General features: G+C 37.1%; 1 protein-coding gene across 1 annotated transcript in view; it reads right to left on the reverse strand.

The window, feature by feature from the left end:
- Positions 1-26,110, reverse strand: part of NEK10 (NIMA-related kinase 10) — a gene marked incomplete at its 3' end in the record, with an annotated part of 63,077 nt that overhangs the window by 5,383 nt on the left and 31,584 nt on the right. The window contains exons 22-24 of the mRNA XM_008939521.1: positions 21,810-21,885; positions 842-971; positions 230-300 (exon numbers count right to left, since the gene is read on the reverse strand). Coding sequence (XP_008937769.1) covers positions 230-300; positions 842-971; positions 21,810-21,885 — 277 coding nt within the window. The remainder of the gene's footprint in view (positions 1-229; positions 301-841; positions 972-21,809; positions 21,886-26,110) is intronic.

Raw genomic sequence — 26,110 nt, forward strand, 5'->3', positions numbered from 1 at the left:
TTGTTAAACATCAAAGCCTATTCTGACTGGATAAATGTGCTGACTATACTGGTATATGCTATTATCAGGGCAAGGAGCTATCTCTGGTTTTCTTTAAATCAGAAGATACTTCACATTCAGAGACAACTATACTGGCAGTTGCTAAAGTGACAAACAGTCACTGCTGTAAACATACAAAACAAAACATCCTTCCAGCTGGATGTTGAAATAGAATTAGATAAGCAATTACCTCTTAATGGTAAATGACACTTTTTCAGAGTACAGTCCTTCTGGCACAGGTTCATACGCAGCCCCTACTATCTGTAAAATAAATTACCTGCAGTTAACTGAAGAAAAATATTCCATTATTTATCTGAAGATCTTATATGATATGTATTGTTCCTTGAAACAACCTGATGGGCATTATATCATCAGCTCTAACTTGCAAACCAACTTCACATCTTCTATAGGAGAAATAAGAGAATATGAGATAATTTTTTAAAAAGCCAAACAATGACTTATTTTTATTTGTGATCACATCCTAAGGTATAACATACAATGCTATAGAGAATGCAATATTACAGTACATCAAGAAATTGTATATATCTAAAGCACCTATCAGCAAATGCAATGACAAAAATATGCTAATCTGAGAGGTAATAATATACTATCATTTCCAAGTAATTTTTTTTTTCAGTTAGAAAGGCAATATAGCAATTCATACAATGATAAACATTTGCAGTCATTCACACATCAGGCCAGAGAGTAGTTTATACTTCTATAACCTTAAACATAAATTCTCATGGATCTAGTGAACACAATGCAGAAATAATAGGTAGGTTGATGTGGCATATCTGAATACCTTAGTTGCCAAGGAGAGCATGTTGGTGCTGTAAAACGGTGGGTTCAGAGTTGCCATCTGATAAAGGATGCATCCTGCAGCCCAGACATCAGCCTTCTCTCCATACGGCTCACTCTTTACAACTTCAGGGCTAAGCAAAAAAGCAATGCAACCCACAAGTGTTTAATTAATTCACCTAGAATTAGGCTTATTTTTTAAAAAAAAACACCTAATATTTAATTAGTCACTACAACATATTTTCAGAGCACACACAATTACATTCAAAACATTGTACTTGTTTCCTTTACCACCGAATTCTATAAGTGGAAGTACAATTAACAGCATTCCCATTTCTACTGCCATTCTTCTCACACCACCAGTGGTTTGTATTTTTTTCACTTGTCCTACCCACTCATTTCATGTTATGGTGGTTTTGGACCTGATAGATACAAACTATGGCATTCAGAACTTGTTTACAAGGACAGCATTTCAGTAAAATGGACTAGAGAACAGATACATCACGTTCCCCAGTAATTCAGATACCAGAAAGATTTGAACAAAATTCCTACATTTAGAATGCTAATGGAAATTATTTTGCTATTAATGTGAGTAAACAACTTTACTCATCTTATCATTTTCATCCTCTTAAAAGTACTGCAAAGCATTCCCTGTGAGGATGCCACATGGACAAGGAGCCCGCCAAATGACAATTTCCATTGTAAGGACCCACTAAAAGCAAATGCAAGAAGGCAGCAATTTCAGTTTTGAGTGAGTACAAAGCTGACTCCACTTCCCTTAATTCCCTCAGCACTTTTCATAAACCTGGATGATAATAATTTACATTAGTAGGAATATTCAGATGCTGGAGTTCAAGCCTTAGCAGTATATACTGGTCATTATCACATAATGTGTTTGGGTTTTATTTTTTCACTTAGCATCTTCTTTCTGTATTTACTCAGAGAATAAATACTTGAATACAGAGAATAAATACTTAAAAACAAAAAGTACTTGACTCCTTTCATGTCTAAAATAAACTTGAAAACTTGTTTCCCTTTTCATTTCAACTTAGAATAGAAAATAAATGGAATGAGATCCCTTAGAAAGAATATAATGTGAAGACAAATTAAATTTTCTTGACCGAACAGAAATAACAGAGGTCACAGTGTGGGAAGTGGGACAGACTGACAGGTCACACATTTCTGACGAAATTGATCAGGCAAGATACAGATTCCTGGGTGAAACCTAACTAGCAATTTTCCTTGAATTTTACTGCTGCTGTTACATAACCATTGAGAATATTACAGGATGTTGAACATAGTGTTAGAACATAACACCATGTAATCTGTAATCCCTTTATTCCGTCCTATGAGAGTAATTCATAGAGGACTTTGTGGAAATTTCATTTTTATGTTTTAATTAATTAGCATGTCCGTTAGAGCAAATATCCATATTGCAACTGAGCTCAATAAGGCAAAGCCCCTTTCTTAGTAAAGTTCTAAGCATGCTCCTATTTAGAAAAACTAATCTGACTTTAATTTTACGATTTTTTCATTCTAGTGATAATTTTCATGCATAAAAAGATAAAGTTATGCATTTATCATTTTTAAATTACTAAATAATATTAAAGTCCCTAACTGAGATTGTGCACACCAAATCTATGGAACTATGCAAAAAGTCCCATAGCAGTCACAGAAATGATAAGCTGAATCCTATCGAGAGAGAAATGGAAGCAACCATGCCATGGCCTGCAGAACCCTGTATTCATGAGCAGCAGGAGAGAACTTAGCCTGATGTCCTGAGCAAACACCAGCCCACTGGGATGGTGACTAGGAAAAATGTATTTGTGACTATTATGATTTGAAAACCACAGAAAGAATACAGTGCTGACAGGGTTGTAGTTTCACACAAATGCATAATAGCTGGAAGTTAATGAAGTCATTTGGGCTGCTTATCCACGCTGAAAGACTTTTGTTCTAAATCAATGTTTTGGGTTTTTGGGGTTTTGTTTTTAAATCAAAAGGAGAACTTGCATCAGAATACTACTTTATCTTTTCCTCCAGAACAAATGTATTTAGTCAGAAGACTCTGATATTTAGAGCACTAGGATGACCAATACCTTTAATAAATACTGTCTCATGCTTAAGAAGTACTTTAAATTACTGAAGTAATATTTATCTAAGGTCACCATGAAAGTTACAGAGAATATAAAATCCTATGTTATGCTTTAATGGCTAATTAATTCTGTAATTTAGATTTTTGAATAGAATTTTCAAATATTATTTATTTACTTTTAAGAGATGTAGTGAAAACCCTCTCCATGTTCTACAGGCTTGCCTCACCACCTGCTAGTTAGAAACGTGGGTGACTAGTAAAACAGTCCTGCAGCCAAGTTGTATCTTTTGTATCCACACTGCAGAGGGATGCCAAGCAGAGAAGGCACCCAGTTCTGCCCCTGCCACCCATAAGCAGGAGGGTGGTGGAAGTACACACACTTTGTCTAATTCACCTGACAACTGTGTATAAACTGTCACCGTCTGGTCAAGACCAGAAAGATTGAGTAGAACCAGACTCTGAATTTTATTCCATAAAACCCCTACAAAATCAGTCTTAGCCACAAACACTGCAAATGTGGTAATTGAAGGGTGTAGCATCGGTATGATCTTTTTTGGTTTCTTTGTAAAGGCAGGATTCTTCCTTTAATTCTTAGATTAAAAGAACTCAGTTGGCTAAAAGACGACAGTGGCACTAATTGAATTTTTAGTAAATAGATGTCCACATCATAAAATGCATTCAGTGTCAAAATAAAATACCTAAAGGGAGAAGCTCTAAGAGCTGATAAAGAATTTCTTTTCCATTGCTCCACCAGCTGACTGATGCTATACTTTATCATATCCAGAGTCTTGGATATTAAAGAGGCAGAAGATACTTATATAATTAGTCAATTGTTGAAGCTAGCATATTCAAGAAAATCACTACAGCTTTCCTCTAGTTTTACAAATCACTGCTCATTTCCAAATTACATATTCAGGCTGAAAAGCTTACCTCAGCACCATTATGTTAACTATAGAAGAGTCCTTCACTGAACAGACGTCCATAGCAAAAGCAAGACTAAATTTTTCTAAATGAAAGCCACAGAAATATATCCACAAAATAATTCTCCAAATTCTCAGCATCCTTGAATGGGTAATTTTATAACTATTTCACTCTTGCTCAGCATATCAGCATCACTTTTATATTTAATAACAAAGTCTTCTATGCCAACAGCCTTAAAATGAATCTTGAATTTGATTAAGTCATTGCTTAATCCAACGAGTTATCTGTTTTTTTCTTTTGAACTACTTTGCAGCATTAAGCAGCTATTTTAAATACAGCTTTCCATTCTACTCCACATTTTAAATTAGGATTAGAAAAAAAAAAAAAATTGTATGTTTTCAATATTTGTGCTACTTGTAAAACAGCAACACATTTCATCAAATCATCTCTATATGGCTTTGGAGATATTCTTGAAATCAAGCTTTCATTTATAAAGTTTCTCACTGATGTTATTTTCTTATGGTTTTCATTTAAGAATACCTTTAACAGAGAGTTACAAACAGACTATCCACCATCTGCATCTGCTACATTGGTACTATGTACTACTACTACTACCCCATACCTATATGAAAGATATCCTCACTGGAGTAGCTCGTGTTCACACTAGCTATTAGTGGATAGAAGTTCCAAAACAAAGGAAGAAGTCCTGAATTGGGAGAGGGAGGGATGAGGAGCTGAGGGGACATTGTTTTCAGAACAGCATTAATTTTCTAGGGCTTCTACAGCTTCTAAGTGCTGTCAATGCTATCAGGCTGACTTTGCATGGGTCACAGTTAGTGAAGATTTCCCAAGTTTTACAGAACTTCAATAAGTCACTGGTTGAGTTCTCTTGTGTACCAAGTGAACACAGTGTTCACTGGCAAATCCAAATGCTTCTGAGAGGTGTAAGAACAAGCTGGTGTATGTCATCCCACTGTATGAGGAGTATTTTCAGTTGAGATATTATTTCAACTAGACAGTTATGGATTAATTAAAATAAGAGTTATTCTTCAAGACTACTCCCCAGAAGAGGTGATGGCTATAATGAAAGACTACATAAATAAGAAGCATACACCACTGCAGAAGATTTTAACAGTGATAGATATTGCTTTTAGTCTTTATCATTCCTCCCATTAATTATGCAAAGTTTGATGAGATCCCTGCTGTTGGTGGCAGTTATACAAACACTTATGCCTGGAAACCACATCTAGCTGAAGAAGCAGCCCAAGCTGAAAACAGTTGGAGGCAAGGAAAGTATCAAATATGTTTATCCCATAGCACCTTCCCTACGGATACTGACTTGCTGCCACTGTTGGAGACAGGACAGGAGGAGAGATGGTAGACATGTCTGCCATATACTGATAAACCTTGAGGGTGGGGTTTTTTGGTCCCAGATACTAAAAGAATCTCTGCAGCTTCTATTAGCTTCAGATACTCAGGTATCTTTGTTAATACCTGTGAAATAATACTTGCTTGCAATGGATAGCCATTTTAGTTGCTGGCATAACTGATCAAAGCAGAGGAAGGGATTTACAAAATCTTGGCACTTCTAACCGCCAAAATGCACTATAAAAATGAGACTGCCATCCTCTGGCTCAGGCTAACTAGGGATTTATCCAGCAGTGTCTTGAAAACCTTCAGGGGTAAAGGCCTCACAAGCGCTCTGGGCAGCTTGTTCTACATTTGACTGTTCTAACAGTCAAAGAAATTTGCCATATACGAAACTAGAATCTATCCTGTTTTAGTGAATATCTGTTTTCTCAGAAGAGGGCCAAAACCAACAATTTCAGTCCAAAGAATGACAAAATCAAGAATATGCTTGTGTTTGGGAACCATTTCTAGGTTTCTATGAACCAGGAGGCCTGTTTTCATTTTACTAAACTACCCCAGGAAAATTTGTGAGCACTTACAGAGCAGTGTGAAAAAAAATTCAGATTGACTATATAATCAGTTCTCTAATTTACAGAAAGACAGGAAAAAAAGATAAGGAAAAAAGAAAAAGAAGCTTCTCAACATCAGCATCATCCCAAAGGAAAAAAAATAAAATAAAAACTGTTGCTGCTTGTCAAATTTTTGTCTGGATAGTTTGCTGTAAGCTACAGATACACATTCAGTATTATAGCTTTGAAATCACCACTAAAAGCAACAGAATAAGAAACAGGAGCCACAAAACTGACAGTTTGTATAAAGAGCTTCTGTGAACATCACTGAATGCTGAAAGCATTTGTCACCTACAAGAAGAATTCAACACAAGCCTTTTGGGGATATTCTGTCTGTCCTTTGACTGATGAAGCTGGAACAGGATTTTCATTTTCTAAAAATGTTGCCTTCATAGTTTTCTATTTTGAAATGTATTGTCAAGTAATTCTGTAATAATTTATGACATTGTCTTCTAACTTATATACATTTTTCTCATTATAAATTATGTTAAATACTTTTGTAAGATATTATACATATATAGTTTTTTTCTTCACAAAGACATCTTTTCAGGCATTCTAAACCTCTGCTGATTCCAACAGGAAAATTCATCGTTTCTACCATTTTTTTAAATGTATAGGGTTAGGAAGGAAACTTACTACCTTCAGTTTGCAATTTTACAGTGTAATAAATTCTCTTGCCACCAGGTTGGGAATGTAATATTAAAATAGGTGAAGTTAGCCAAGAGAGGTAACTTTCATGTGTATAATTGCTCTCCCACCAGTGTAACCTCAACAGTTTCATTTTCTAGCCCAGGTATTGCCTGTCTCTGCCCCAAAAGTTCCTCTACATTCACATAATCTAATCTCTAGAGAGAGAAAACCAGCCTGAGGTCAGTGACAGGCTACTATATAACTACAGGATACAGCAGACTATATAATATCTCCACTATGATTTTACTAAAATCTTAAAAAAATATAAATCCTAGTTTGATGTGGAAGGACACTTTTCACTGAACATAGCAGTCAAGTTGTGTATGCTGTCTCAATCTGAAATCTCAATGAGCACTGAGAAATGTGTAAAAACATAATCCCAACTATATATTTGGATCACATATATCCCATTAACATTATACATGATTGTTTAAAGATACCAAATATATTAACTTTGAAAAATTATTCATGGCCTCTAGCAGTGTAATGAGACAGTGTTCTAACACTGCCAGCAACTCACTTCTAATTCATCTATGTCACATATTACAACAAATCAAATTACATTTTCAAAAAGGCTTACTATTATTCTGCAGTCTTATTGCTTTGTTAAACAAATACAAACAGAGAAAACTCTTCTTCTTACCTGCATCATTAAATACCCAAGCCAGAAGCACATTCAGAGCACAAGGTTGTCTTCCTAATCCCTAAGTGTTAAGTCACTCATACCCACTTTTTTTCCTCAGCAAAACTTAGAGCTCATATGAAACTGGGAAGGCTAAACAGCCTCGCATGTGGCAATTCGTTTCAAAAACATTATAAGCCAGGATGTTGTTTTGCTCCTGCTACCCCCAGTCACTTTTCACCACCATCCGCTCTGCTGTGCCAGCACAAGTACCTCTACAGATATATTATGTGTCAGACCAAAGACCTGATGCATCTGAAAAGTCATCTAAATTATATCTGAGCTAGGTTAGTTCTCTAATCTAGTTCAACATCACATGTTTATGCAAATGTTTGTGCAGACCCAGGAGTGGTATAGTTGTTTTAGGTGGGGTGGTTCATGTTTTTTTGTTTGTTTGTTTGTTTTTCTCTTCCTTGAATCATTTCAGCAAACACAGAATGAAAGGATGTTAGGGTTTGAAGAGATGTCTGGAGATCATCTAGTCCAAGCCCCCTGCCAAAGTAGGTTCACCTACAGCAGGTTGCACAGGGTCGCATCCAGGCAGGGTTTGAAAGTCTGCAGAGAAGGAGACTCCACTACCTCTCTGGGCAGCCTGTGCCAGTGCTGTTACCCTCACAGGAAAGGAAGTTTCTCCTTATGCTCAGATGGAACTTCCTGTGTTGCAGTTTCTGCCTGTAGCCCCTTGTCCTACCACTGGGCACCCCTGAAAAAAGACTGGTCCCCTCCTCCTGACACCCACCCTTTAGATACTGACAAGCATTGGTAAGAGCCCCTCTCAGGCTTCTCCTCTCCAGGCTAAACAGACACAGGTCTCTCAGTCCCTTAATCAGCTTTGTAGCCCTCCACTGGACTCTCTCCAGTACTCCCCTGTCTCTCTTGAACTGGGGAGCCCAGACCTGGACACAGTCCTCCAGATGTGGCCTCACTAGGGCAGAGTACAGGGGGAGGAGAACCCCCCTCAACCTGCTGGTCATACACTTTTTAATGCACCCCAGGATAGCATTTGCCTTCTTGGTCACAAGGGCACATTGCTGGTGTGCTTAACTTTTCTCCACCAGGATTCTCAGGTCATCCTCTGCAGAGCTGCTTTTGAGCAGGTCAGCCTGTCAACCTGTACTGGTGTGTGGGGTTATTCCTCACCAGCTGCAGGACTCTAAATTTGTCCTTGTTGAACTTCATCAGATCTCCCTCTGCCCAACTCTCCAGCCTGTCCAGGTCTCACTGAATGGCAGCACAGCTTTCTGGTGTGTCAGCCACTCCCCCCAGTTTTGTACCACCAGCAAATTTGCTGAGGGTGCACTCCATCCCTTCATCCAGGTCACTGATGAGTATGATGAATATGCCATTTCAGTGACACAGTTTATATCACAGCCTTAAAACTAACCAGTACTGCTAGAAATTTTAGAGATTTTTTTTTCTATGGAAGAGAGATACTAAACACCACTGCCAGTGGTGTTTATATAAATAGTGGATTTTATATAAATATAAAAAGCAGCTTCCACTGAAACACAGCATTCAGTTTTACTCTTAGTTCATAATGCTCAAATGAAACTTTTTTTTTTTTTACTTTTGCTAAGTAGGAAAGATTTAGTAAATCAAAATATAACTAAACCAAGAAAATGTATAAAAAACTTCAGCACATCTCTTTTCAGTTCTGAGAATAAAGCCTATGTTAAAAGCTGCTGAAAAAAGCAGATTTTTTTTGTGAGGACTTCTGTGTTCATACTCAGAAGCAGAAGACCAGCAAGTCTACAAGTCTACATTCAACTACTACATATTCTCCTGTCTTTAAACTTTGTACTTTTTCTGCAAGAATGTACATATCTGGCAGTTAGAAAAGAATCATGAATTCATCTGACAGACTGTTTTTTGGTGGCATCTTTATATATTCACTGCTTTTACAGATATGAACCTTTAGCACTAGTGAAAACAAGTTCTCTCTGAATCTCATGAAGCAGTGGCAAAAAAGCACCTCACTGCCTAAATGTCTTTTTAAAAAGTATCTTATAAAGTACAGGATACATTACACTGATGTTCACCAAGTAAGCTGCTCAAGAGACATCCATATTTAAATGTTCTCACGTTTGAATACACAGAAAGCAATGTGCTCCAAAAATTGACAGATGTGGCAGCTGTGTAGTTGCTGGGCACTGGGCAATTTCAAAGTCCTCTGTTTAACTATCCACAGCAGCAAACAAGATGAGCAAGAATTCTCATAACATACAGGGTTGCATGTACTTGAAATCTCAGAAGACATCAACACAACAGCTTTGTTTGAATACAGTCATGCAAGAAACAGTGTTGCTAGTTGGACAAACCAATCTCTGCTTAATTTGTCAGTGTGGAACTATAAATTAAACTGAAAAAAAAAAAAATTACAGTATCTGTCTTATGCTATCTAAACTGAACTTCTCTACAAGTATGAACATTCTCACTGTTTTTTACATAAATCTGTGTGTGCATGTTGTGTGTCTTTATATACATCTATATATGTGCATACATATATACATGTGTGTATTTATATATACAGAGTACTACTCAAAGATACAGTTTGGTTCTCTAGAATTTTCCAGCCAGAACAGTATTCTGTGAGTATTTAATTTCAGAAATACAGCAATTCAGGAACATTTTATGTGCATTTAAACTCAATGGAAGGTTTTCTATAAACTTTTTTAAAAGTTAACCATCTATTTGCAATGTTTCTTCCCCTCATCGGGATACAGTGTGTAGGAGCATAGGGAAAATATCCCATAAAGATACAATTCAGTTTGAGTTTGGCATTCTTGTCTATTTGTTGTATCTGTTGCTCTGAAAAACAAACAAACAAACAAACAAACAAACAAAAAAAAAAAAAAAAACAACCCTGCTGGGAGTCAGTGTGTAAAACTACTACACACGTTCCTGTGCCTTTGCTTTTTTAAAAACTTGTTTCACAATTTAAAGAGCCTTGCAGGCGCTATTAGAAAAGGTGATGTTTACAGCAAGCAGCTTCTTCCTCTGGCAGTCTTATTATTATTGAAGAATGTAATGAAATATCACCTCTCACACTGTAATGAAAATAGAGTTACCTAATTAAGCTCAAAATTTGCATAGCTGTTTTAACTTTTTTATGCTTCTGAATTTTCATTATTGTCATATGCATCTCTGAGTAAATTATAAGGATAAATCAAAGTATCATTAATATATAGTTCAGTGCTCCAGTATTACATACAGAACTTCTGGGAGGCTTAAAACAGAAAAACACTTTAAAGTTCTAATTTACACCTATTTTTCCTTCAGACATATCATGGAACAAAGTCTAAAACAACAAGAGGAGGTATAAACCAGATTCTGAAACTTAGAAAATAAAATTTCCCTTCAATGTGACCCTTGAGATATTCCTGCTCATACAAAAATATCTTGCAGATTGTCAAGTTGTCAGTTTTAACAGAAATGCTGTCGTTAAATTGCACCTGGAAGTTGTGGCAAAGTGCTATCCATGGACATAAAAATTGAAACACTCATATTCTAAAATGTACCCATAGAATTATCTGTCAGGTGCACGTTAAGAATTGATTCCTTCCAGAGATTTTTTCCAGTGAATTATAACTGCAATTTCCTTTAAAATGCTTTGAAGAATTGCTTTAAGTCTGTAACTGTACAAACAGCTCAAGAAAATAAAGTTTCTCCCTTTTATTTATGGAACAGAAATCAGAACACTTAAAAAAATGGTAAAGGATTTTACTTATTGAGCCATATGCCTTTCAGAATGAACTTCATTCACTGTCATTGTCTAAATAACATAGCTCATCAAGAATCACATGAATATTTAAAATGGAAAGGGAGAAATGGAAGAGTAAGTATCTGCAAGACGACAACCACAAGCAGTAGCAAATGATTTCATGTAAGTTGTCAAATTTCACCTCAACTTTAAACTCCTGTAAGTTAGGTTTATGCTACAAGTGTTCCAGATCCCTCTGTAGCAAATGGAGAGACACGGGCACATCAAATTGTTGATTCATCTCACAGTAAAATAGCTAAGATAGATGGGATGAAATTCATTACTGAAGTGCCTGTTTCTTTCCATTACTTTCAGTGATCACCTAACCTGCTTGACTTGAATAAGATGCCTGGTTTCTGAATGACTGCACATAAGAAAGATCAATCCCAGCCACACAATGACTTGTTTCTGACAGTAACTTGTTTCTCACAGTAAGGTATTAATTAGATGACTGCAAGTATTTGGATCTGCTGGAACTTAATATACAAGATAAGTAACTAATAACTTCTCTTCTGTCTAGCAATCACATTGTGTATGGATTAAATATGAAAAAAAACCCACCAAAAACCAAACAAACAAACAAATCACCAAAAAGAAAGCAGACAGCTGAGTGTTTAACCTGAATGACCTGAATGAGATGGTAACTTCATTGTCGTGTTTTACATAGAATTTAGAATTCCCAAATCTAAACAAAGTCTGTTGATCCAGGTGCCTGCAAAACCCCTCATGAAAATCAGTAGATTATATATGAGCATAGGGTTGTACCACACTAATCTAGACATAAATCGTGATACATATTAATATGAGACAAAGAATTTATTGCTTGATGGCTCATTAGCAAACATCAGTTGAAAAACTAACGCTACATGGGAAACCCACCAAAGACTAAAGAGAAGGGAGGAAGAGGTCTAAAATATTGGCTCACTCTATTCTGCTGACTCTCTAACCATAGCAAGGGGATCCCTTGAGAAACAGGCCAGAAGCAAAATAATGCCAAACTGAACTGTCACATGGTCTTGTGCAGAGAAAAACATGTATTTCCTCCGTGCTCTAAATTCTCTCCAAAATTCCTTTCAGGAATAAATTAAAGCCTTTATTAACTCTTGACATAACAAGTAGAAACTGTACATGTTAATTTGTAAATAGTCATCAAAAAAAACTACCAAGAAGTTACATCTAAGACACACTCCTGCATCTCCCAAATTGATAACGGGGCACCTTGATCTCTATAAAAACACACAGACGACTTGTTTGAAATTGGGATCACACAGCTAATTCACTGTTACATCCATGGGTAACACTGTACTACCTCTTCAGTCATAACACATCGACCCTCGTTTGTGCAGCTCAAATTGTGGATTTCCTAGACATTGAGCAGTAACCCAGGAGAAGAGGTTTCTTCAGTGGAATAGACAGCAAATGCAGACACATACGTTCGTCTGAAATCATAGGGTATTTAAATTCAACCACCTTATGACATTCCTGTAAGCAATGAGCAGCCATAACCAAGATGTCTGAGGACTCTAGGTGTGGAAAACATCAGTTGCCAACATGAGTTAACAGTTGAACAATTAAAGGTGGTTTAGCTTCAAATTATCAAACCCACAAAAGCTACTCAAGTATTAGCAAATAATTTATTTTTACCTGTCCCTTCTTTCATTCAAAACAGACTCTTCCATAATTTCTATTTTAAACAAGACCCTGACAACACTAAGGATGTATCTCAAGCAGAAAATATGGCCACTTACAGTAACAGAGGGAATAGAAGGAAAGACTACAGGCTGCTATACTTGCAGATGACTCAGGCGTGAGCCTCTAGTTCATTTAGAAGGCATCAATGCCATTTTATAGCATTTCTTAATGAGATGTCTGTCCTATTTCTGATTCTAGTTATTTTCTTTATTTCAATTATTCTAGAACAGTATTGGAAATATTCAGCATCCTGCTTGTTAGTCAATTGGTGACATGGCTCTTCTTTCAGTCAGATGCCTCACATACCTCCCTCATGTTGCCTCCAGTCATTCCTAAGCTACACCTGGCCTGCCAGTCCTGGAAGTAGATAGTGAATCTACTACTGCACAAAATAGGAAAGGGTAAAAAGTGGAGAGTAAACTCTTAAAAAACAGCCTTAACATTTCCCTCATGATACATGGCCACTTATCACTCTGGTGCATACTCTAATAATAGCTCCGTGTAGTCCAAGAACTCTATTCTGTTAAAGTGATACATGCTTTCTCTTATTCTACCATTAGTTACTGTAACAATAAAAATCATTGTTCTGTGCAAAAACTCAGCTGTGGGGGAAAAAAAAAAAAGTATAAAAAAGATGGAACAAACCAAGGAAAAACTAAGGCAGTTTTAATTCTTGACAGAGCCTTGAAATCTGGCTACTATGAAAAAGAAAACAGCTGAACAAAAAGCCACATGAAGAACTAAGGCCCTAGGCCCACTAAAAACATAAAATAGCTTTAACTGACCACTAAAGACATGGTAAAACAGCAAACACACTATTAAGGAAACATCAAAGACAGCAAGTTGACATATACCAGCACTAGAAACAGAAACAGCATACCATATACTGAGCAACAACGTTAAGCTGAACAAGAAATAGTTAAGATTTAGAAATAGTAAGGATCTGCCAGGATAGTAGTACAGCTGACATCTAAGAAGAGAATGGGGAAAAAAAAAAAAAACCAAACCAGAAATCAATGGAAGAAAAAACACCGAAGTGTTCTGTCCTGCAGTTCAGATGTTACAGTAACACAGGTCATCTAAATCAGAGTAATTCTAGCACACAAATACCAGTAACATTGGACTAGAAGACATTTACAAGCTTATAAATTACTTTGATGAAATGACTAATCTTGTTCTAATAAAAAGTGTTCACTCATGATTATTAACTCTTTCAAAGGGATTATAACATAACATACATTAAAATAATTGTTACACAAGTTCTACAGAAATCATTTTTTTTGTTAAATACATTGTTGGTTTATTATCTATTATGGTGGTAGAATAGTATTCTGGGTTTTTTTAAGAGAGCAGTTTAATCATGGAGTCTATAAATTTATTACATACTATACTTTTTTTTTCAGGCAATAAAGTAACTCTGTAGAAGCTGGATCAGCACTACTCACTTGTTAGAAAATAAGTATAGAAACTATCCTGTATGTTTTCACAATTCCTTTCATCAAGAAAATTTGTGCTATGACCTTAAACTACTTCTAAGCCTTTGTGAGTAAAACAACTCTTCATCTCTTATGGTAGAAAAAAACACCTGTATGAACGAGTCCATGTCACTTCCAAAATGGCCTGATTTCTTTTAGTCTGAGAGTTTTTTGCACCTAGTATTAAGTTATGTCTTATGGTGGGAACTTCTACCATTTCCACTGGCACATTTTTCCAGAGACCAGTACAGATGTCTTCATGCTTTGTTTCCCATCGTTTCCAGTTTTACTCCCACGTATAATGTTACATAATACTGGCCATGGTATTAAGTATATTTTAAATGTAAGGTGGCAGTTATCTAGACAAACTTGTTGCTTAGTAAAAAATGTATGAAGTTAAATCATTTGATCTCCTTTTCATAATGAAATCTCTGTCAACTACTTATAATGTTTTTCCTTGAAGTTCATCCAGCTTATCTTTCAGTCCTGGTATGTCCACAATGAAACACAGTGTTCTACACAGACTGGCACCGTGGCGTGCAGACAGCAACAGCATTATCTCCCTGTCCTCAGCTATACTGCCCCTGGGAACTCCTCGACCGCACTGGACTTTTTGCCAACACACATTAGGATAGACCAATGCCTAAACTACAGCCACACTATCACAATTACATTTCACTACTACGTTTAGTTCTCACAGTGAATACTTGTATTAAAAAACTTTCAGAAGATCCCCTAAAAAAAAAAAAAAAAAAAAACCAAAACCTGTATTAATATTCTGAAGGATTATTTAGCTTCTGTTACCTTTCTACTCAAATCATCAAATCCCCTCTTGGAGTCAGTTGTTCCACAAATGGCAAACCTAGCACAGGACTAGTTTTTAATGAGTTTTCTGCTCTGGCTCATCCCACAGTACCTTCAGCTCCTACTCTCTCAGTTATCTAAACACACCAAACTACTGTCACATGGCAGCATGTACTTCAGCTTATTTGGAAGACAACATTTCAGCAGATCTCAAAAATTTTTAGCATCAAGAAGATTAAATTGTTTCTTTACTTGCTACCAATGACTAAATTTTCACAAACATTGAAAGAACTTAAAATATCAAATTTGGTTGAAATCAGTGAAATTGTTCCAAAACTAATTTTTGGAGGAAGGAAGAACTGCTGGGAAAACTGGTAATCAGTTTGATCATATAGCATCATAAAGCAGGCTAAAAATTAAGTACATATGAAAACACAACATACTCCCTTATCTTAAATTACCCTTCCCAGCACAAAAACGCTTTAAGTAAGTGAAAATTCATTCATCACTTCACCAGAATACCCAATGAGAAAAAACAGCTACTGCAGATCTCTGCATGAAATCACATCACAGTTACTGATTTATGCAGTGCTCTCACACGGTATGGTTATAAATAAAAGTAATGGCCAGTACTAGAAATTTGGGTAACATAACACAGTATGCAGACTGACTGTGCAGTCCATAAACAGAAACTAAAATCAGGGAATATTTTCTCCTCCACAGCAGAGAAGATGAGTATCTCTAACTACCACTGAAATGAGTTTCCTCAAAACACCACAAAGAAAAAATGCCTCAACTCTAGCACAGAAAGCCAAATCTTAAACAACATATCTCTGTGTATAAGTTTTCCAACATTTTGGAATAATTATGTTTCAGATAGATCAAGTCAGTTCAGCAACTAATGTAGAACATTCTCACCTACTTCTTAATGATACCTAAGGGATCTGCTCTTCACAGCCTCTCAACAGCTTTTCAAGATCAGCTAAGTTCACAACAAATTATGATGGGATTCTCTATTCCACCCCAATATCAACATTTACTTAATTTCCCAGAATTTTTCTAAGATTGCTCTACACATATGCAATTACAAAAGTAATAATTGCAATCATGACTCAGCTAACTTTTATCTCTTGACCTCTTGCTGATACACTGCCTTCATAAGTTACAATCCTTACTGTGAAACAAAGAAACAGCAGGTATACATGAAAGGAAACACCATTTTCTGTAACCATGTACAACTTCACGTGTGTTTCTCAGGAAAGCCTTTGAGATGGCATGATAATAAAGATTGACACCACTAATGCGGAGCAGATTGCTTCTGGTGACTTAAGACCTGGAAAAAGACTTCAAAATTCATTACCAATTCCCTAAAGCAGCCTGTTTGTCAGTTTTTAATGTATTAAGTGTAAACACGTCCATTTGATACATTTGGTATTCTAACCATACACATTGTTGGATTTTTTGAATTCAAGGACATAACCAATTAAAAGGAATTTAATTAGTATGATAGTAGAATAAAGCCTAGTATGAAGCAGAATTTAAAAACACCACAATTGCAAAGTGTAATTATTAACCCCTCTCTAAACACAAAACAATGACTGCTGCTATTTTATCAGGACACTGGTTTTTAAAAACTGTATTAGCAAATTGATTCAGGCAACCCCAAATACAACTGTTCAGTACATATAGCAATATGTTTTTATCTGAACCACTCTGCACAATGCTGCAAAGTCAAATCTAAACAATAAGTATATCAGACATTAATTTTGCATTTATTCTTTTGTTTCTGTACTATATCGTCTACTCCAAGAACAGTGGGTTGCATCTCAAACTACTCAGAACTATTAGCCTGTTGATTCAGAAGAAAGCAATTTCTGCCACTCTAAGATGACAATGTTGTTTCAGAGCTCTTCCTCTTCCTCCTTTTCTTTTCATTTTTGTGCAAGAACTACTATTGCTGCTCTTGGCAGACATGCATTCCCAATATTTTGGTTATTTTATAGCCCTTCATATCAACTTAAAACAACAACAAAAAAACCAAATAAACAACAGACAAACAAACGACAACAAAAACACACACGCAAAAAAAAATCTAGTCCAAGCACTGATGAAGTCTATGGGCCCTGACTTCAGCTTCACGACTTGTGTGAGAACAGCCAGTCAGTTCCCCTCGCTCTCCGTGAGCAGTTTTCCGTGCCTAGCCGCCCACTGCCACACGCGGGACTAGAGCAGTACCTTGAAGGTGGCACCCAGTGCACTTGGCTGTTTGCAGCCTTTTTAACATTCTTAAAGTATAATGACGTTGGAAGACTTTAATGCCTTAGCATGTCATTTTAAATATTACTCAGTTGCAGACTTTAAATAGGAAGACATCAGGACTATATCCTTGTTCTCTTTTCTGACTGCAGACAGGCAAGGATCACTGCCTCCCTGATTTTGCCTGTGGAGCAGAAGTGACAAGCAATGTCCCAAAAGACCACTTACTGAGAGACCACAACACATAAGTGACATTTTATCCTCATGCCTGCATCCAAATATCTGGACAAAGAGGTAGAAAAAGAACTGCCAAAAGCTCTGATGTGATTTTCATATACGAAGACAGGGAAGGAGATTAATAATAAATGTGGTATAAATAAACATAAAAAAAAAAAAAAGTATTTAAATCTACAGAACACAACTCTTAAAAAATACTTCTTATAAAATATAAGACCCAAACACATCAGTGACAGGATCTAGGAGGAAAAAAATAAAAAAGTATTCTCAGCAAGTTTGCTGATGATACGAAGCTGGGAGGTTTGGCTGATACAACTCAAGGCTGTGCAGCCACTCAGCGAGATTTGGACAGACTGGAGAGCTGGGCCAAGAGGAACCTAATGAGGTTCAACAAGAACAAGTGCAGGGTCCTGCACCTGGGCAGGAGTAATAAAATGCACTAGTACAGGTTAGGAGGTGATCTGCTAGAGAGCAGCTCTGTGGAGAGGGACCTTGGAGTCCTGGGGGACAACAAGTTGTCCATGGGACAGCAGTGTGCCCTTGTTGCCAGAAGGGCCAATGGTATCCTGGGGTGCATTAAGAAAAGTGTGTCCAGCAGAACAAGGGAGGTCCTGCTCTCCCTCAACTCTGCCCTGGTGAGAACTCATCTGGAGTACTGTGTCCAGTTCTGGGCTCCCCATTTCAAAAGGGACAGAGATCTGCTTGAGAGAGTCCAGCAGAGGGCTACGAGGATGACTGGGAACTGGAACTCCTGCCTTATGAGGAGAGGCTGAGAGACCTGGGGCTGTTTAGTCTGGAGAAGAGAAGACTTAGGGGGGATCTAATTAACCTGTATAAATAAATGAGGGCTGGGAGTCAAGAAGAAAGGGGCAACCTGTATTCACTCCATGATAGGACGAGGGGCAATGGTCACAAGCTGGAGCACAGGAAGTTCCACCTCAACACAAGGAAGAACTTCTTTACTGTAAGGGTTCCAGAGCACTGGAACAGGCTCCCCAGGGAAGTTGTGGAGTCTCCTTCCTTGGATACTTTTAAGACCTGTCTGGATGCATTCCTGTGTGCTCTGCCCTAGACAGGTCCTGCTCTAGCAGGAGGGTTGGACTTGATCTCCAGAGGTCCCTTCCAATCCCTAACATTCTGTGATTCTGTGAATTATAAGAAAATTACAACTCAGCAGCCCTGAGGGCCACTGGGACATGGTTTGGAACCTAACAATTCTAAAGACTGATTTAACTTGCAGCCACTTCACCCATAAATGTTGTTTAAAAGCACAACAACATCCCACCAACAGGTTCTCTGCCCAGTTATAACTGGACAAACCAAATCAATTATTTCAGAGGAGCTGAAAAAGATGGCACGTAATTTGTTACACCAAACTCTTAGTACACTTAATTACTCCAAGTATCACTTGCAGATTATGCAATGCTTCAGGAGTGTTTGGAGAACCAGCTAAGGCATCTTTGCAACTACCTTACTTTTGCTCACTAACAAAAACATAAGCATTAGTCTTCAAGGTACAGGATTTGAATATTTAATACATTGCAAGGTCTCACTTTTGAAGCCATTTTAGAATTCAGCCATTTCTAGGGATTAAGTGCCAATCATTATCATTCTGGCACTAAGAAATCACAAGTAACAGTGTCAAAAGAGGCAACATGAATTATATTCAACTACCGAACACCTGAGTTCTTGACTGTTTATTTTAATTCAGAAGAGCCACCAGTAGCTCCCCCAATAGCTTGGAATATTTACTTATTACAAGCACGCAGGCCAAGTATTCTGGCAGATATATGGCCATCACATGTGGCCACCACAGACAAAAGGAAGAGTGAAGACTGACACCAAAAATGCCTGTAAACTTCTGAGAAAGATACTGTCATTGCCCTAGCCTATGCAGTGGTCTTAGAAGATATTTAGGATGAAATCACTTCCAGTTTTACTTAGGTGTGCTGGTTTTGGCTAGGATAGTGTTAATTTTCTTCATAGTAGCTATTATGGGGTTTTGTTTTGGATTTGTGCTGAAAACAGTGTTGGTAATACAACGAAGTTTTTGTTATTGCTGAGCAGTGCTGGCAGAGTCCAGGATTTTCTGCTTCTCGCCCCACCCCACCAGTGAGAAGGCTGGGGGTGAACAAGAAGCTGGAAGGGGACACAGCTGGAACAGCTGACCCCAACTGACCAAAGGGACATTCCACACCATATGACATCATACTTGGCATATAAAGCTGGGGGAAGAAGACGGCAGAGGGAGATAGTTGGAATTATGGTGTTTGTCTTCCCAAGTAACCATTACACACGACAGAGCCCTGCTGTCCTGGAGGTGTCTGAACCCCTGCCTGCCAGTGGGAAGCAGTAAACAAATTCTTTATTTTGCCTTGCTTGCAGGCGTGGGTTTTGCTTTACTGTTAAACTGTTTTTATCTCAATCCATGAGTTTTCTCACTTTCACCCTTCCAACTCTCTCCCCCATCCCACCAGCAGGGAGTGAGCAAGCAGCTGTGCGGCGCTGAGTTGCCAGCTGGGGTTAAACCACAACATAAGGATATAAAGTTCTGTCAGGTTTTTCTCTTTATTGGCAGATACTTTGCAAATTAAAAGTTCTGATGAAAACAGAAAACAAGATAGACTGCATGCTTTGCAACATTCTTGGTTTGTTTATGTGTTATTCATTGTAGTTTTCTTCTCTACTCCCTATGCCAAATAAACTTCACTTTATTTACAGGAACTAGAGTTGGCAATTTATAGTACTGAGAACAAGAGCACCAGAAAGCCCATAAGAGAAGAAAGCCAGCTTCTGACCCTAGAAAGCTGGACACTGACTAGAAGCAATAGTGACTCTGAAGAGAGGGAACAGTGGGTAGATGTAAAAAGATGATGTAAAAAGATATTGCAAAGAAGCTGGAATGAGCCCATAGAGGCATAAGGAATAACTGAATCTGCAAGGCTTCAGCTGAACATATTGCAGTTCCTTAATTACAGGAGTAGTTAGGGTAGGCAAAGCTTAACCAATAATTTTGCAAATTAAGAGAGAGATCCAGAACTGTGGCACAGATTTGCAAATTCTTAATTGATTTCCGGTGTTAGCATTTCAGTCAACAGAATTTTCAGGTTAAATGTATCAGGTTAATACAGTAACCCCAATAAACAAGCACATTTGGTATTTATACATAGTACAACACAAAAATCAACACACTATCCTGCCCACAATTACATATAGTGCATGCTCTTGAGAAAACCAACCCCATGTCAGCAGTAATCCAGGAATTGGATGAGGTTCCTATATTAGGTAGCTACACTGGTACCACAGTTTAACACAATATGGTTCCTCATTTTGGCTTGCTCACAAATGGATTTCCAAAAGAAACTGCAACTCATCCAGAAGGGTTATGATGTATTGTTTAAGGTAAATTTTAAAGCACTTATTTATGCATTTACTAAGCCTAAATTGCAAACAATATGTGATGCTTTTCCACCACTTAAAATTTCAAACTTCAGAAAACATTTTTTCAGTTTAACTATTAAAACTAAATACTGATACAAAAAAAACCCACTAGTATCAATTCCAAGTATTTTTCATATGGTAAGTTGTCCACACAATGTAACTGAACACTGAAGCCTCAATTATAAAGACGGGCAATGAAGCTGGTGAAGGGTCTAAAGAACAAGTTTTATAAGGAGCAGCTGAAAGAACTGGGATTGTTTAGCCTAGGCTCAGGGGAGACTTTATCACTCTCTACAACTACCCAAAAGGAGGTTGTAGTGAAGTGGGTATCCGTCTCTTTTCCCAAGTAACAAGCAATAGGACAAAAAGAAATTGCCTCAAGTTGTGTGAGAGGAGGTTTAGATTGGATATGAGGAGAAATTTCTTCACTGAAAGGGTTATCAAGCACTGGAACAGGCTGCCCAGGGAGGTGGTGGAGTCACCATCCCCGGAGGTATTTAAAGAGTGAAGACATACTGCTAAAAGAGTGAAGCCATATTGCTCAGAGACATGGTTTAGTGGCCGAGTTGGCAGTGTTAGCTTTATGGTTGGACTTGATCTTAAAGGTCTTTTCCAACCAAAATGATTCTATGATTCTAAAAGCCATTAAAATTCATTTTTTATATATGTATTTTTATGAATTGAAAACACATTTCTTTATCTACAAGGATATAGTTAAATAAGTTACTACACAATCACAGTTACTTAACCCACCAACTTGCAGTTGCAAGGGTTTTTTTTTTCGCCAACTTAACAGGCAACAGCAAAATAGGCAGGCAACCAACTCCTGCAGAGTAACTGTGGGTGTGTAACTTGCACTTGTTCCTTACTCCATTACTCAAAAAAAGTAACCATGAAGATGCAAGTCACTGGACTGAATGTTGTATGCAGGAGTACTTACCATGAGTAAAGAATAGTTCCCACTACTGATGCAAGCTTGCTGTTTTCCTGCTTTTGCTTTGCAAGCCCAAAGTCAGCTACAATACAAAAAAAGAGATTCACATGTCTTGAAAACTAGTGCTGGTCCACAACAGCTGTTGTTAGGGAAGGATGGAAGGGAGGTTTGGGGATTTTCTTTATCTGCTACATTTTGCAGTACTGGACCATACTTCCTACCTCCACATTAATCATCAACTTATGTTTGAATCAAGCCTACCATCTTTAAAAGATTTTAAAATTATTTTAAAATATTATAAACACACCTCTGATGCTTTCAATCCACACTATGTGAAACACTAAGTTTCACATTTCTGTTAATATATTCCAACAAACTGCATTGACGACAGGAAGTATCTAATAAGCAGTGATCTAATGCTCAAATTAATGAAAAAAAATTAAGTTATTTCATGGGAAGAACAGAATTTCTCAGAAACTTAATTTCAAAGGAGTATGAGGACATCTAATATTGGAATAGTTCACGTTCAAAGACTGCATTTGGTAAGAAACAGTGGTGCATCTTAGTCTGACTATGTGACAAAAGCTATAGATTTAGATGACCATGCAGTTATGTTAATGTGTCTGTTGTGTAATTATCCTGTAGCCTTTCACAAAATTTCCACACACAGTCTCTAGAGATGATATTTTTAATCTGAGTCCCATGCAAACTGTTCAAGTTTATTTTCCTCAATACAATACTCTGCTGCTGCCTCTGTAATAATGCAGCTAAGATACAGTGCACTTTAATAAATCCAAGCACAGGCAGCAAAAGAAATTCATTGTACTTGTCAAAGCCTGTTAATAAATCTTTTATTGTAATACTACTTCAGATTTGGGAAGATTTATGTGGTAAATAATAGTGTTTAAAATATTTTAAGGCTCCTGTTCTACTTGGACAGAGTCGATAGCATTCCTATTCCAATTGTTTTTATGGTGAGATAGTTCATAAACATTTTAGTTCAAAACATTAAAAAAAAAAAAAGCTGCAGATCAGAAGAAACACAGGTAAGAATAATTACTTTCTGTTGGCTCTTGCTCAGAGTGAGCCTCAAGGATCTGAAAAGGAGTAGACCTCTTATTCAGAAAGGGCCTTCAATAAGAAAGCCCACTCCAGGTACCTAGGCCACAGATCATTTCTCTTTGAACAAAATGTTCAAAGAAGGACTATCTCTGCAGTGCTTGGAAAATACAAGTAGAAAGAATGCTAAATTAACAAGAACACTGAGTAGCCTCCCTTTGCCCACGAGTTAAGACAGTTCTCAGACAGTTGACTCCAGCAAATATTAATCCCAAAAGGATCAGAGTTTTTTTTCAATATGGATACTTCCCTGAATCACGCTAAATTCCCTCCTTTGGATTCCTTCACATAATATTCTATGAGGAAAGAGTAGTAAGACACAATCAATTAATAAATTCTGCTCCTGATGCTTGGAAGATTTACAAAAGAGGAGATATGAACATCTCAGTTCTGGAACTAGTCTATTTCAATACATTAGTGATTATAAAGAAAAAAGAAAGGAAGAGAAAAATCAGCCAGACAGAGTAAATATAACCTCTTCCTTTTAGGCTCAGGGCTTCAGAAATGGAGGAGAAAAAATACAAAACATTTCACAGGAAATAGCTTTTTCCAAATTCTGCTAAACATTCTTGACACCAGCAAGCAGCTCCTAAATTCAGCTGATGCTGCCAGAGCTAAGGAATGTAAATGCACAGGACAATCAGCTTTACATTAAACATAAATGCTTTTTTCTTAGCTTTTTCAAGCTCATAATACAGAATTGAATGAAAAAGAACCAGCAAATGTTGAACTGCATCGAACCAGTGAAACTGAATCTTTTAATTTTTTTTTAGGCATCTGTCTGCAGTTTATAAATTGATCTACAGCTTTTAATATTCCAGGATTCTTCATTGGTATTTGATGGCAAAAGTTGCTAGAATAACTAAATAATTCCTGAATAGTGCAAAAGACCTGCCTCCCATACCATTAAATGAAGATATGATCAAATATAAAGGTGAATCTATTAACTGGCATTCATTGTTTCAGCTGTAAACTGAGGCTTGATTAAAGAGGACCCCTTGCAACAATTTATATCTGGCAATTTCCTGAAACAGCTCCACACCTCAGCAAGATGTGTTTTAGAAGCTGGAATGAAACTATGGGGGAAAGATAACTCAGTACCTGCTCAACGTCTTACTCACTTTACCCAGGTGTCAGCTTTTAGCACAGAGAGAGACCTACACAAATGTCTGATCTAACAATCCTAGTGGTCGCTTCTGAAATTCAAATTCATACTTATTAAAAAAAGTATTTTTCCTGAACCATCTCAATTTACTGCGGATAACTCATCCAGTGGTACACCAAGCATTAAGACACAGTTCTTAAATACAGGAATGGCCCTTCCTCAGAAGCTAGACCTAAGCAATTCACACATATCTTTGTGAATGCAGATCATCTGATCAAAAATTTCACCAATTTCAGAATTAAATACTAAACTTACAGCCTCTAAATATTTTTCTACAGCTTCCATTCTCACACAAAAGAGCAACCTGCCAATTAATAGAAGTGTTGTGAATACCTTCTCAAGGAACTATGTCAATGAAGACAATACCATAACAAATATCAGTAGAATAAAGGTGGACAGAGAAAAATGGAAAAGTCCTTAAAGGATAATACTCAGAAGGCCATAAAAAAAAAAAAACCAGTCCTGCCCCTCTCTTGCACTGTGTCTGGAAACTGGCTCATCTGGCACTTGTGTCCTGATGAGTTTGGCTCACCCTTGTTCTGAGCAAGTTTCATCCTGCTTTAATCTAGTCCCAGACCTGACATCGCTGTCCTAAAATTATTGACTTCTCTGCCACTTGTCGCTCTCTATAGTCTTGCAGTGCAAGACTAATAGAATTGGCATTAGAGAGTCAATTCCATCATCCCCTCAAAATAACAAACACATTCATTTTGACTGTTAGATTGTCTCACCTTCCTGAAAAGTAAAAATTACTCCTTTTGGATCAAAAATAAAACTAACAATGGTTATTTTGTAGTACAGCTGAGGTGGATGACACATTTCCATGAGGAAGCAGTCTGGAAGCTTTAATGGCACCTGTGAAAGATCCATCTGCCTGCCCGAAAAGGAGCTGTCTGTTGCTGCAAAATAATGGTTATTTTCATCTGCGAGTCGTTTTGGAAAAACAATACTTTTCTGAGTATTAAAGACTGCTTTAGTTTTTTTCAGGTTCATATGAATGACATGCACATCACCACTACAACTTACTGCACCAGACATGAGAGTTTGCAAACTGAAGAGAACTGTAGGTACACCACTCCAGCAAACAAATTTGCTACTGGAAAATTTCCATGTAATAGTTTTTGGCACTTTGTCTACTGTGCAACCTCAACTGATGTTGTTTCTTTACAGCTAATTTCTCTAATGGTTGGAAGCTTGGCATTGTTCATGGAAGATGAAGACTACCTTTAAGTCTGTTCAAAGACAATAAAACCCAAACTTTCGCCATTAGGTGGATCTTTATGACTAGACATGCAATTTCAACAGCAGCTCTGTACCAACAGTACACAGTTGGTACGCTGTACCCCTCCACAGTATTATTTGACTAGATTTCCTACTGTGATTGTAAACATTAAGCCTTGATATACATAGGTTTTTTCCTATGTATATCAACAATCTAGAAAGCTAAACGTTTTTTGTTAATTCATTAAAAAATAGTCAAACAACCATGCAAGACAGTCTCCAAATCTGAAGAAAAACTAACACAAAATGATGCAGTCATAATCTTTTAGATTCTGAAACACCCTTCTTCAGTTGTTTTCACTTGTTCACACTGTGTTTAGAGTAGTAAAGTGTAGAGTAGTAAAGATAATGAAGTAAGATTGTTTCAGAAAACATTAACATGCTGGGGAAGAGGGCATGAAGGGAAGAGAAAACTAGGGAAAAATGAGTAGGCTGACTTGACTACTATCTTAACCTCCTACAGAATCATCTCTCCAATTTTCATAATGTCTGAATTACAAAAACTTTCTAAATCTTAACGGTCTCTTTCAATGAGCATTTTAGGTACCTGCAATGTCCCCCCATCCCCTCTTTTTATTGACAGAATTTGGCTTTTCATTTGCAATTTTATTTCCTAACGTTTTCATGTAGTAGATTGATCTTCTACAGGAAAAGCAAGAGAAAAATTTGCCATATATTACATCTTAACAATACTGATCTCATATTTGCCTGTTGCCTTAATTTGTATTTGAACATGCCATTA

Source organism: Merops nubicus, unplaced genomic scaffold (genome assembly GCF_000691845.1).
Source record: "Merops nubicus isolate BGI_N331 unplaced genomic scaffold, ASM69184v1 scaffold5094, whole genome shotgun sequence".
In the NCBI taxonomy this organism is placed as follows: domain Eukaryota; kingdom Metazoa; phylum Chordata; class Aves; order Coraciiformes; family Meropidae; genus Merops; species Merops nubicus.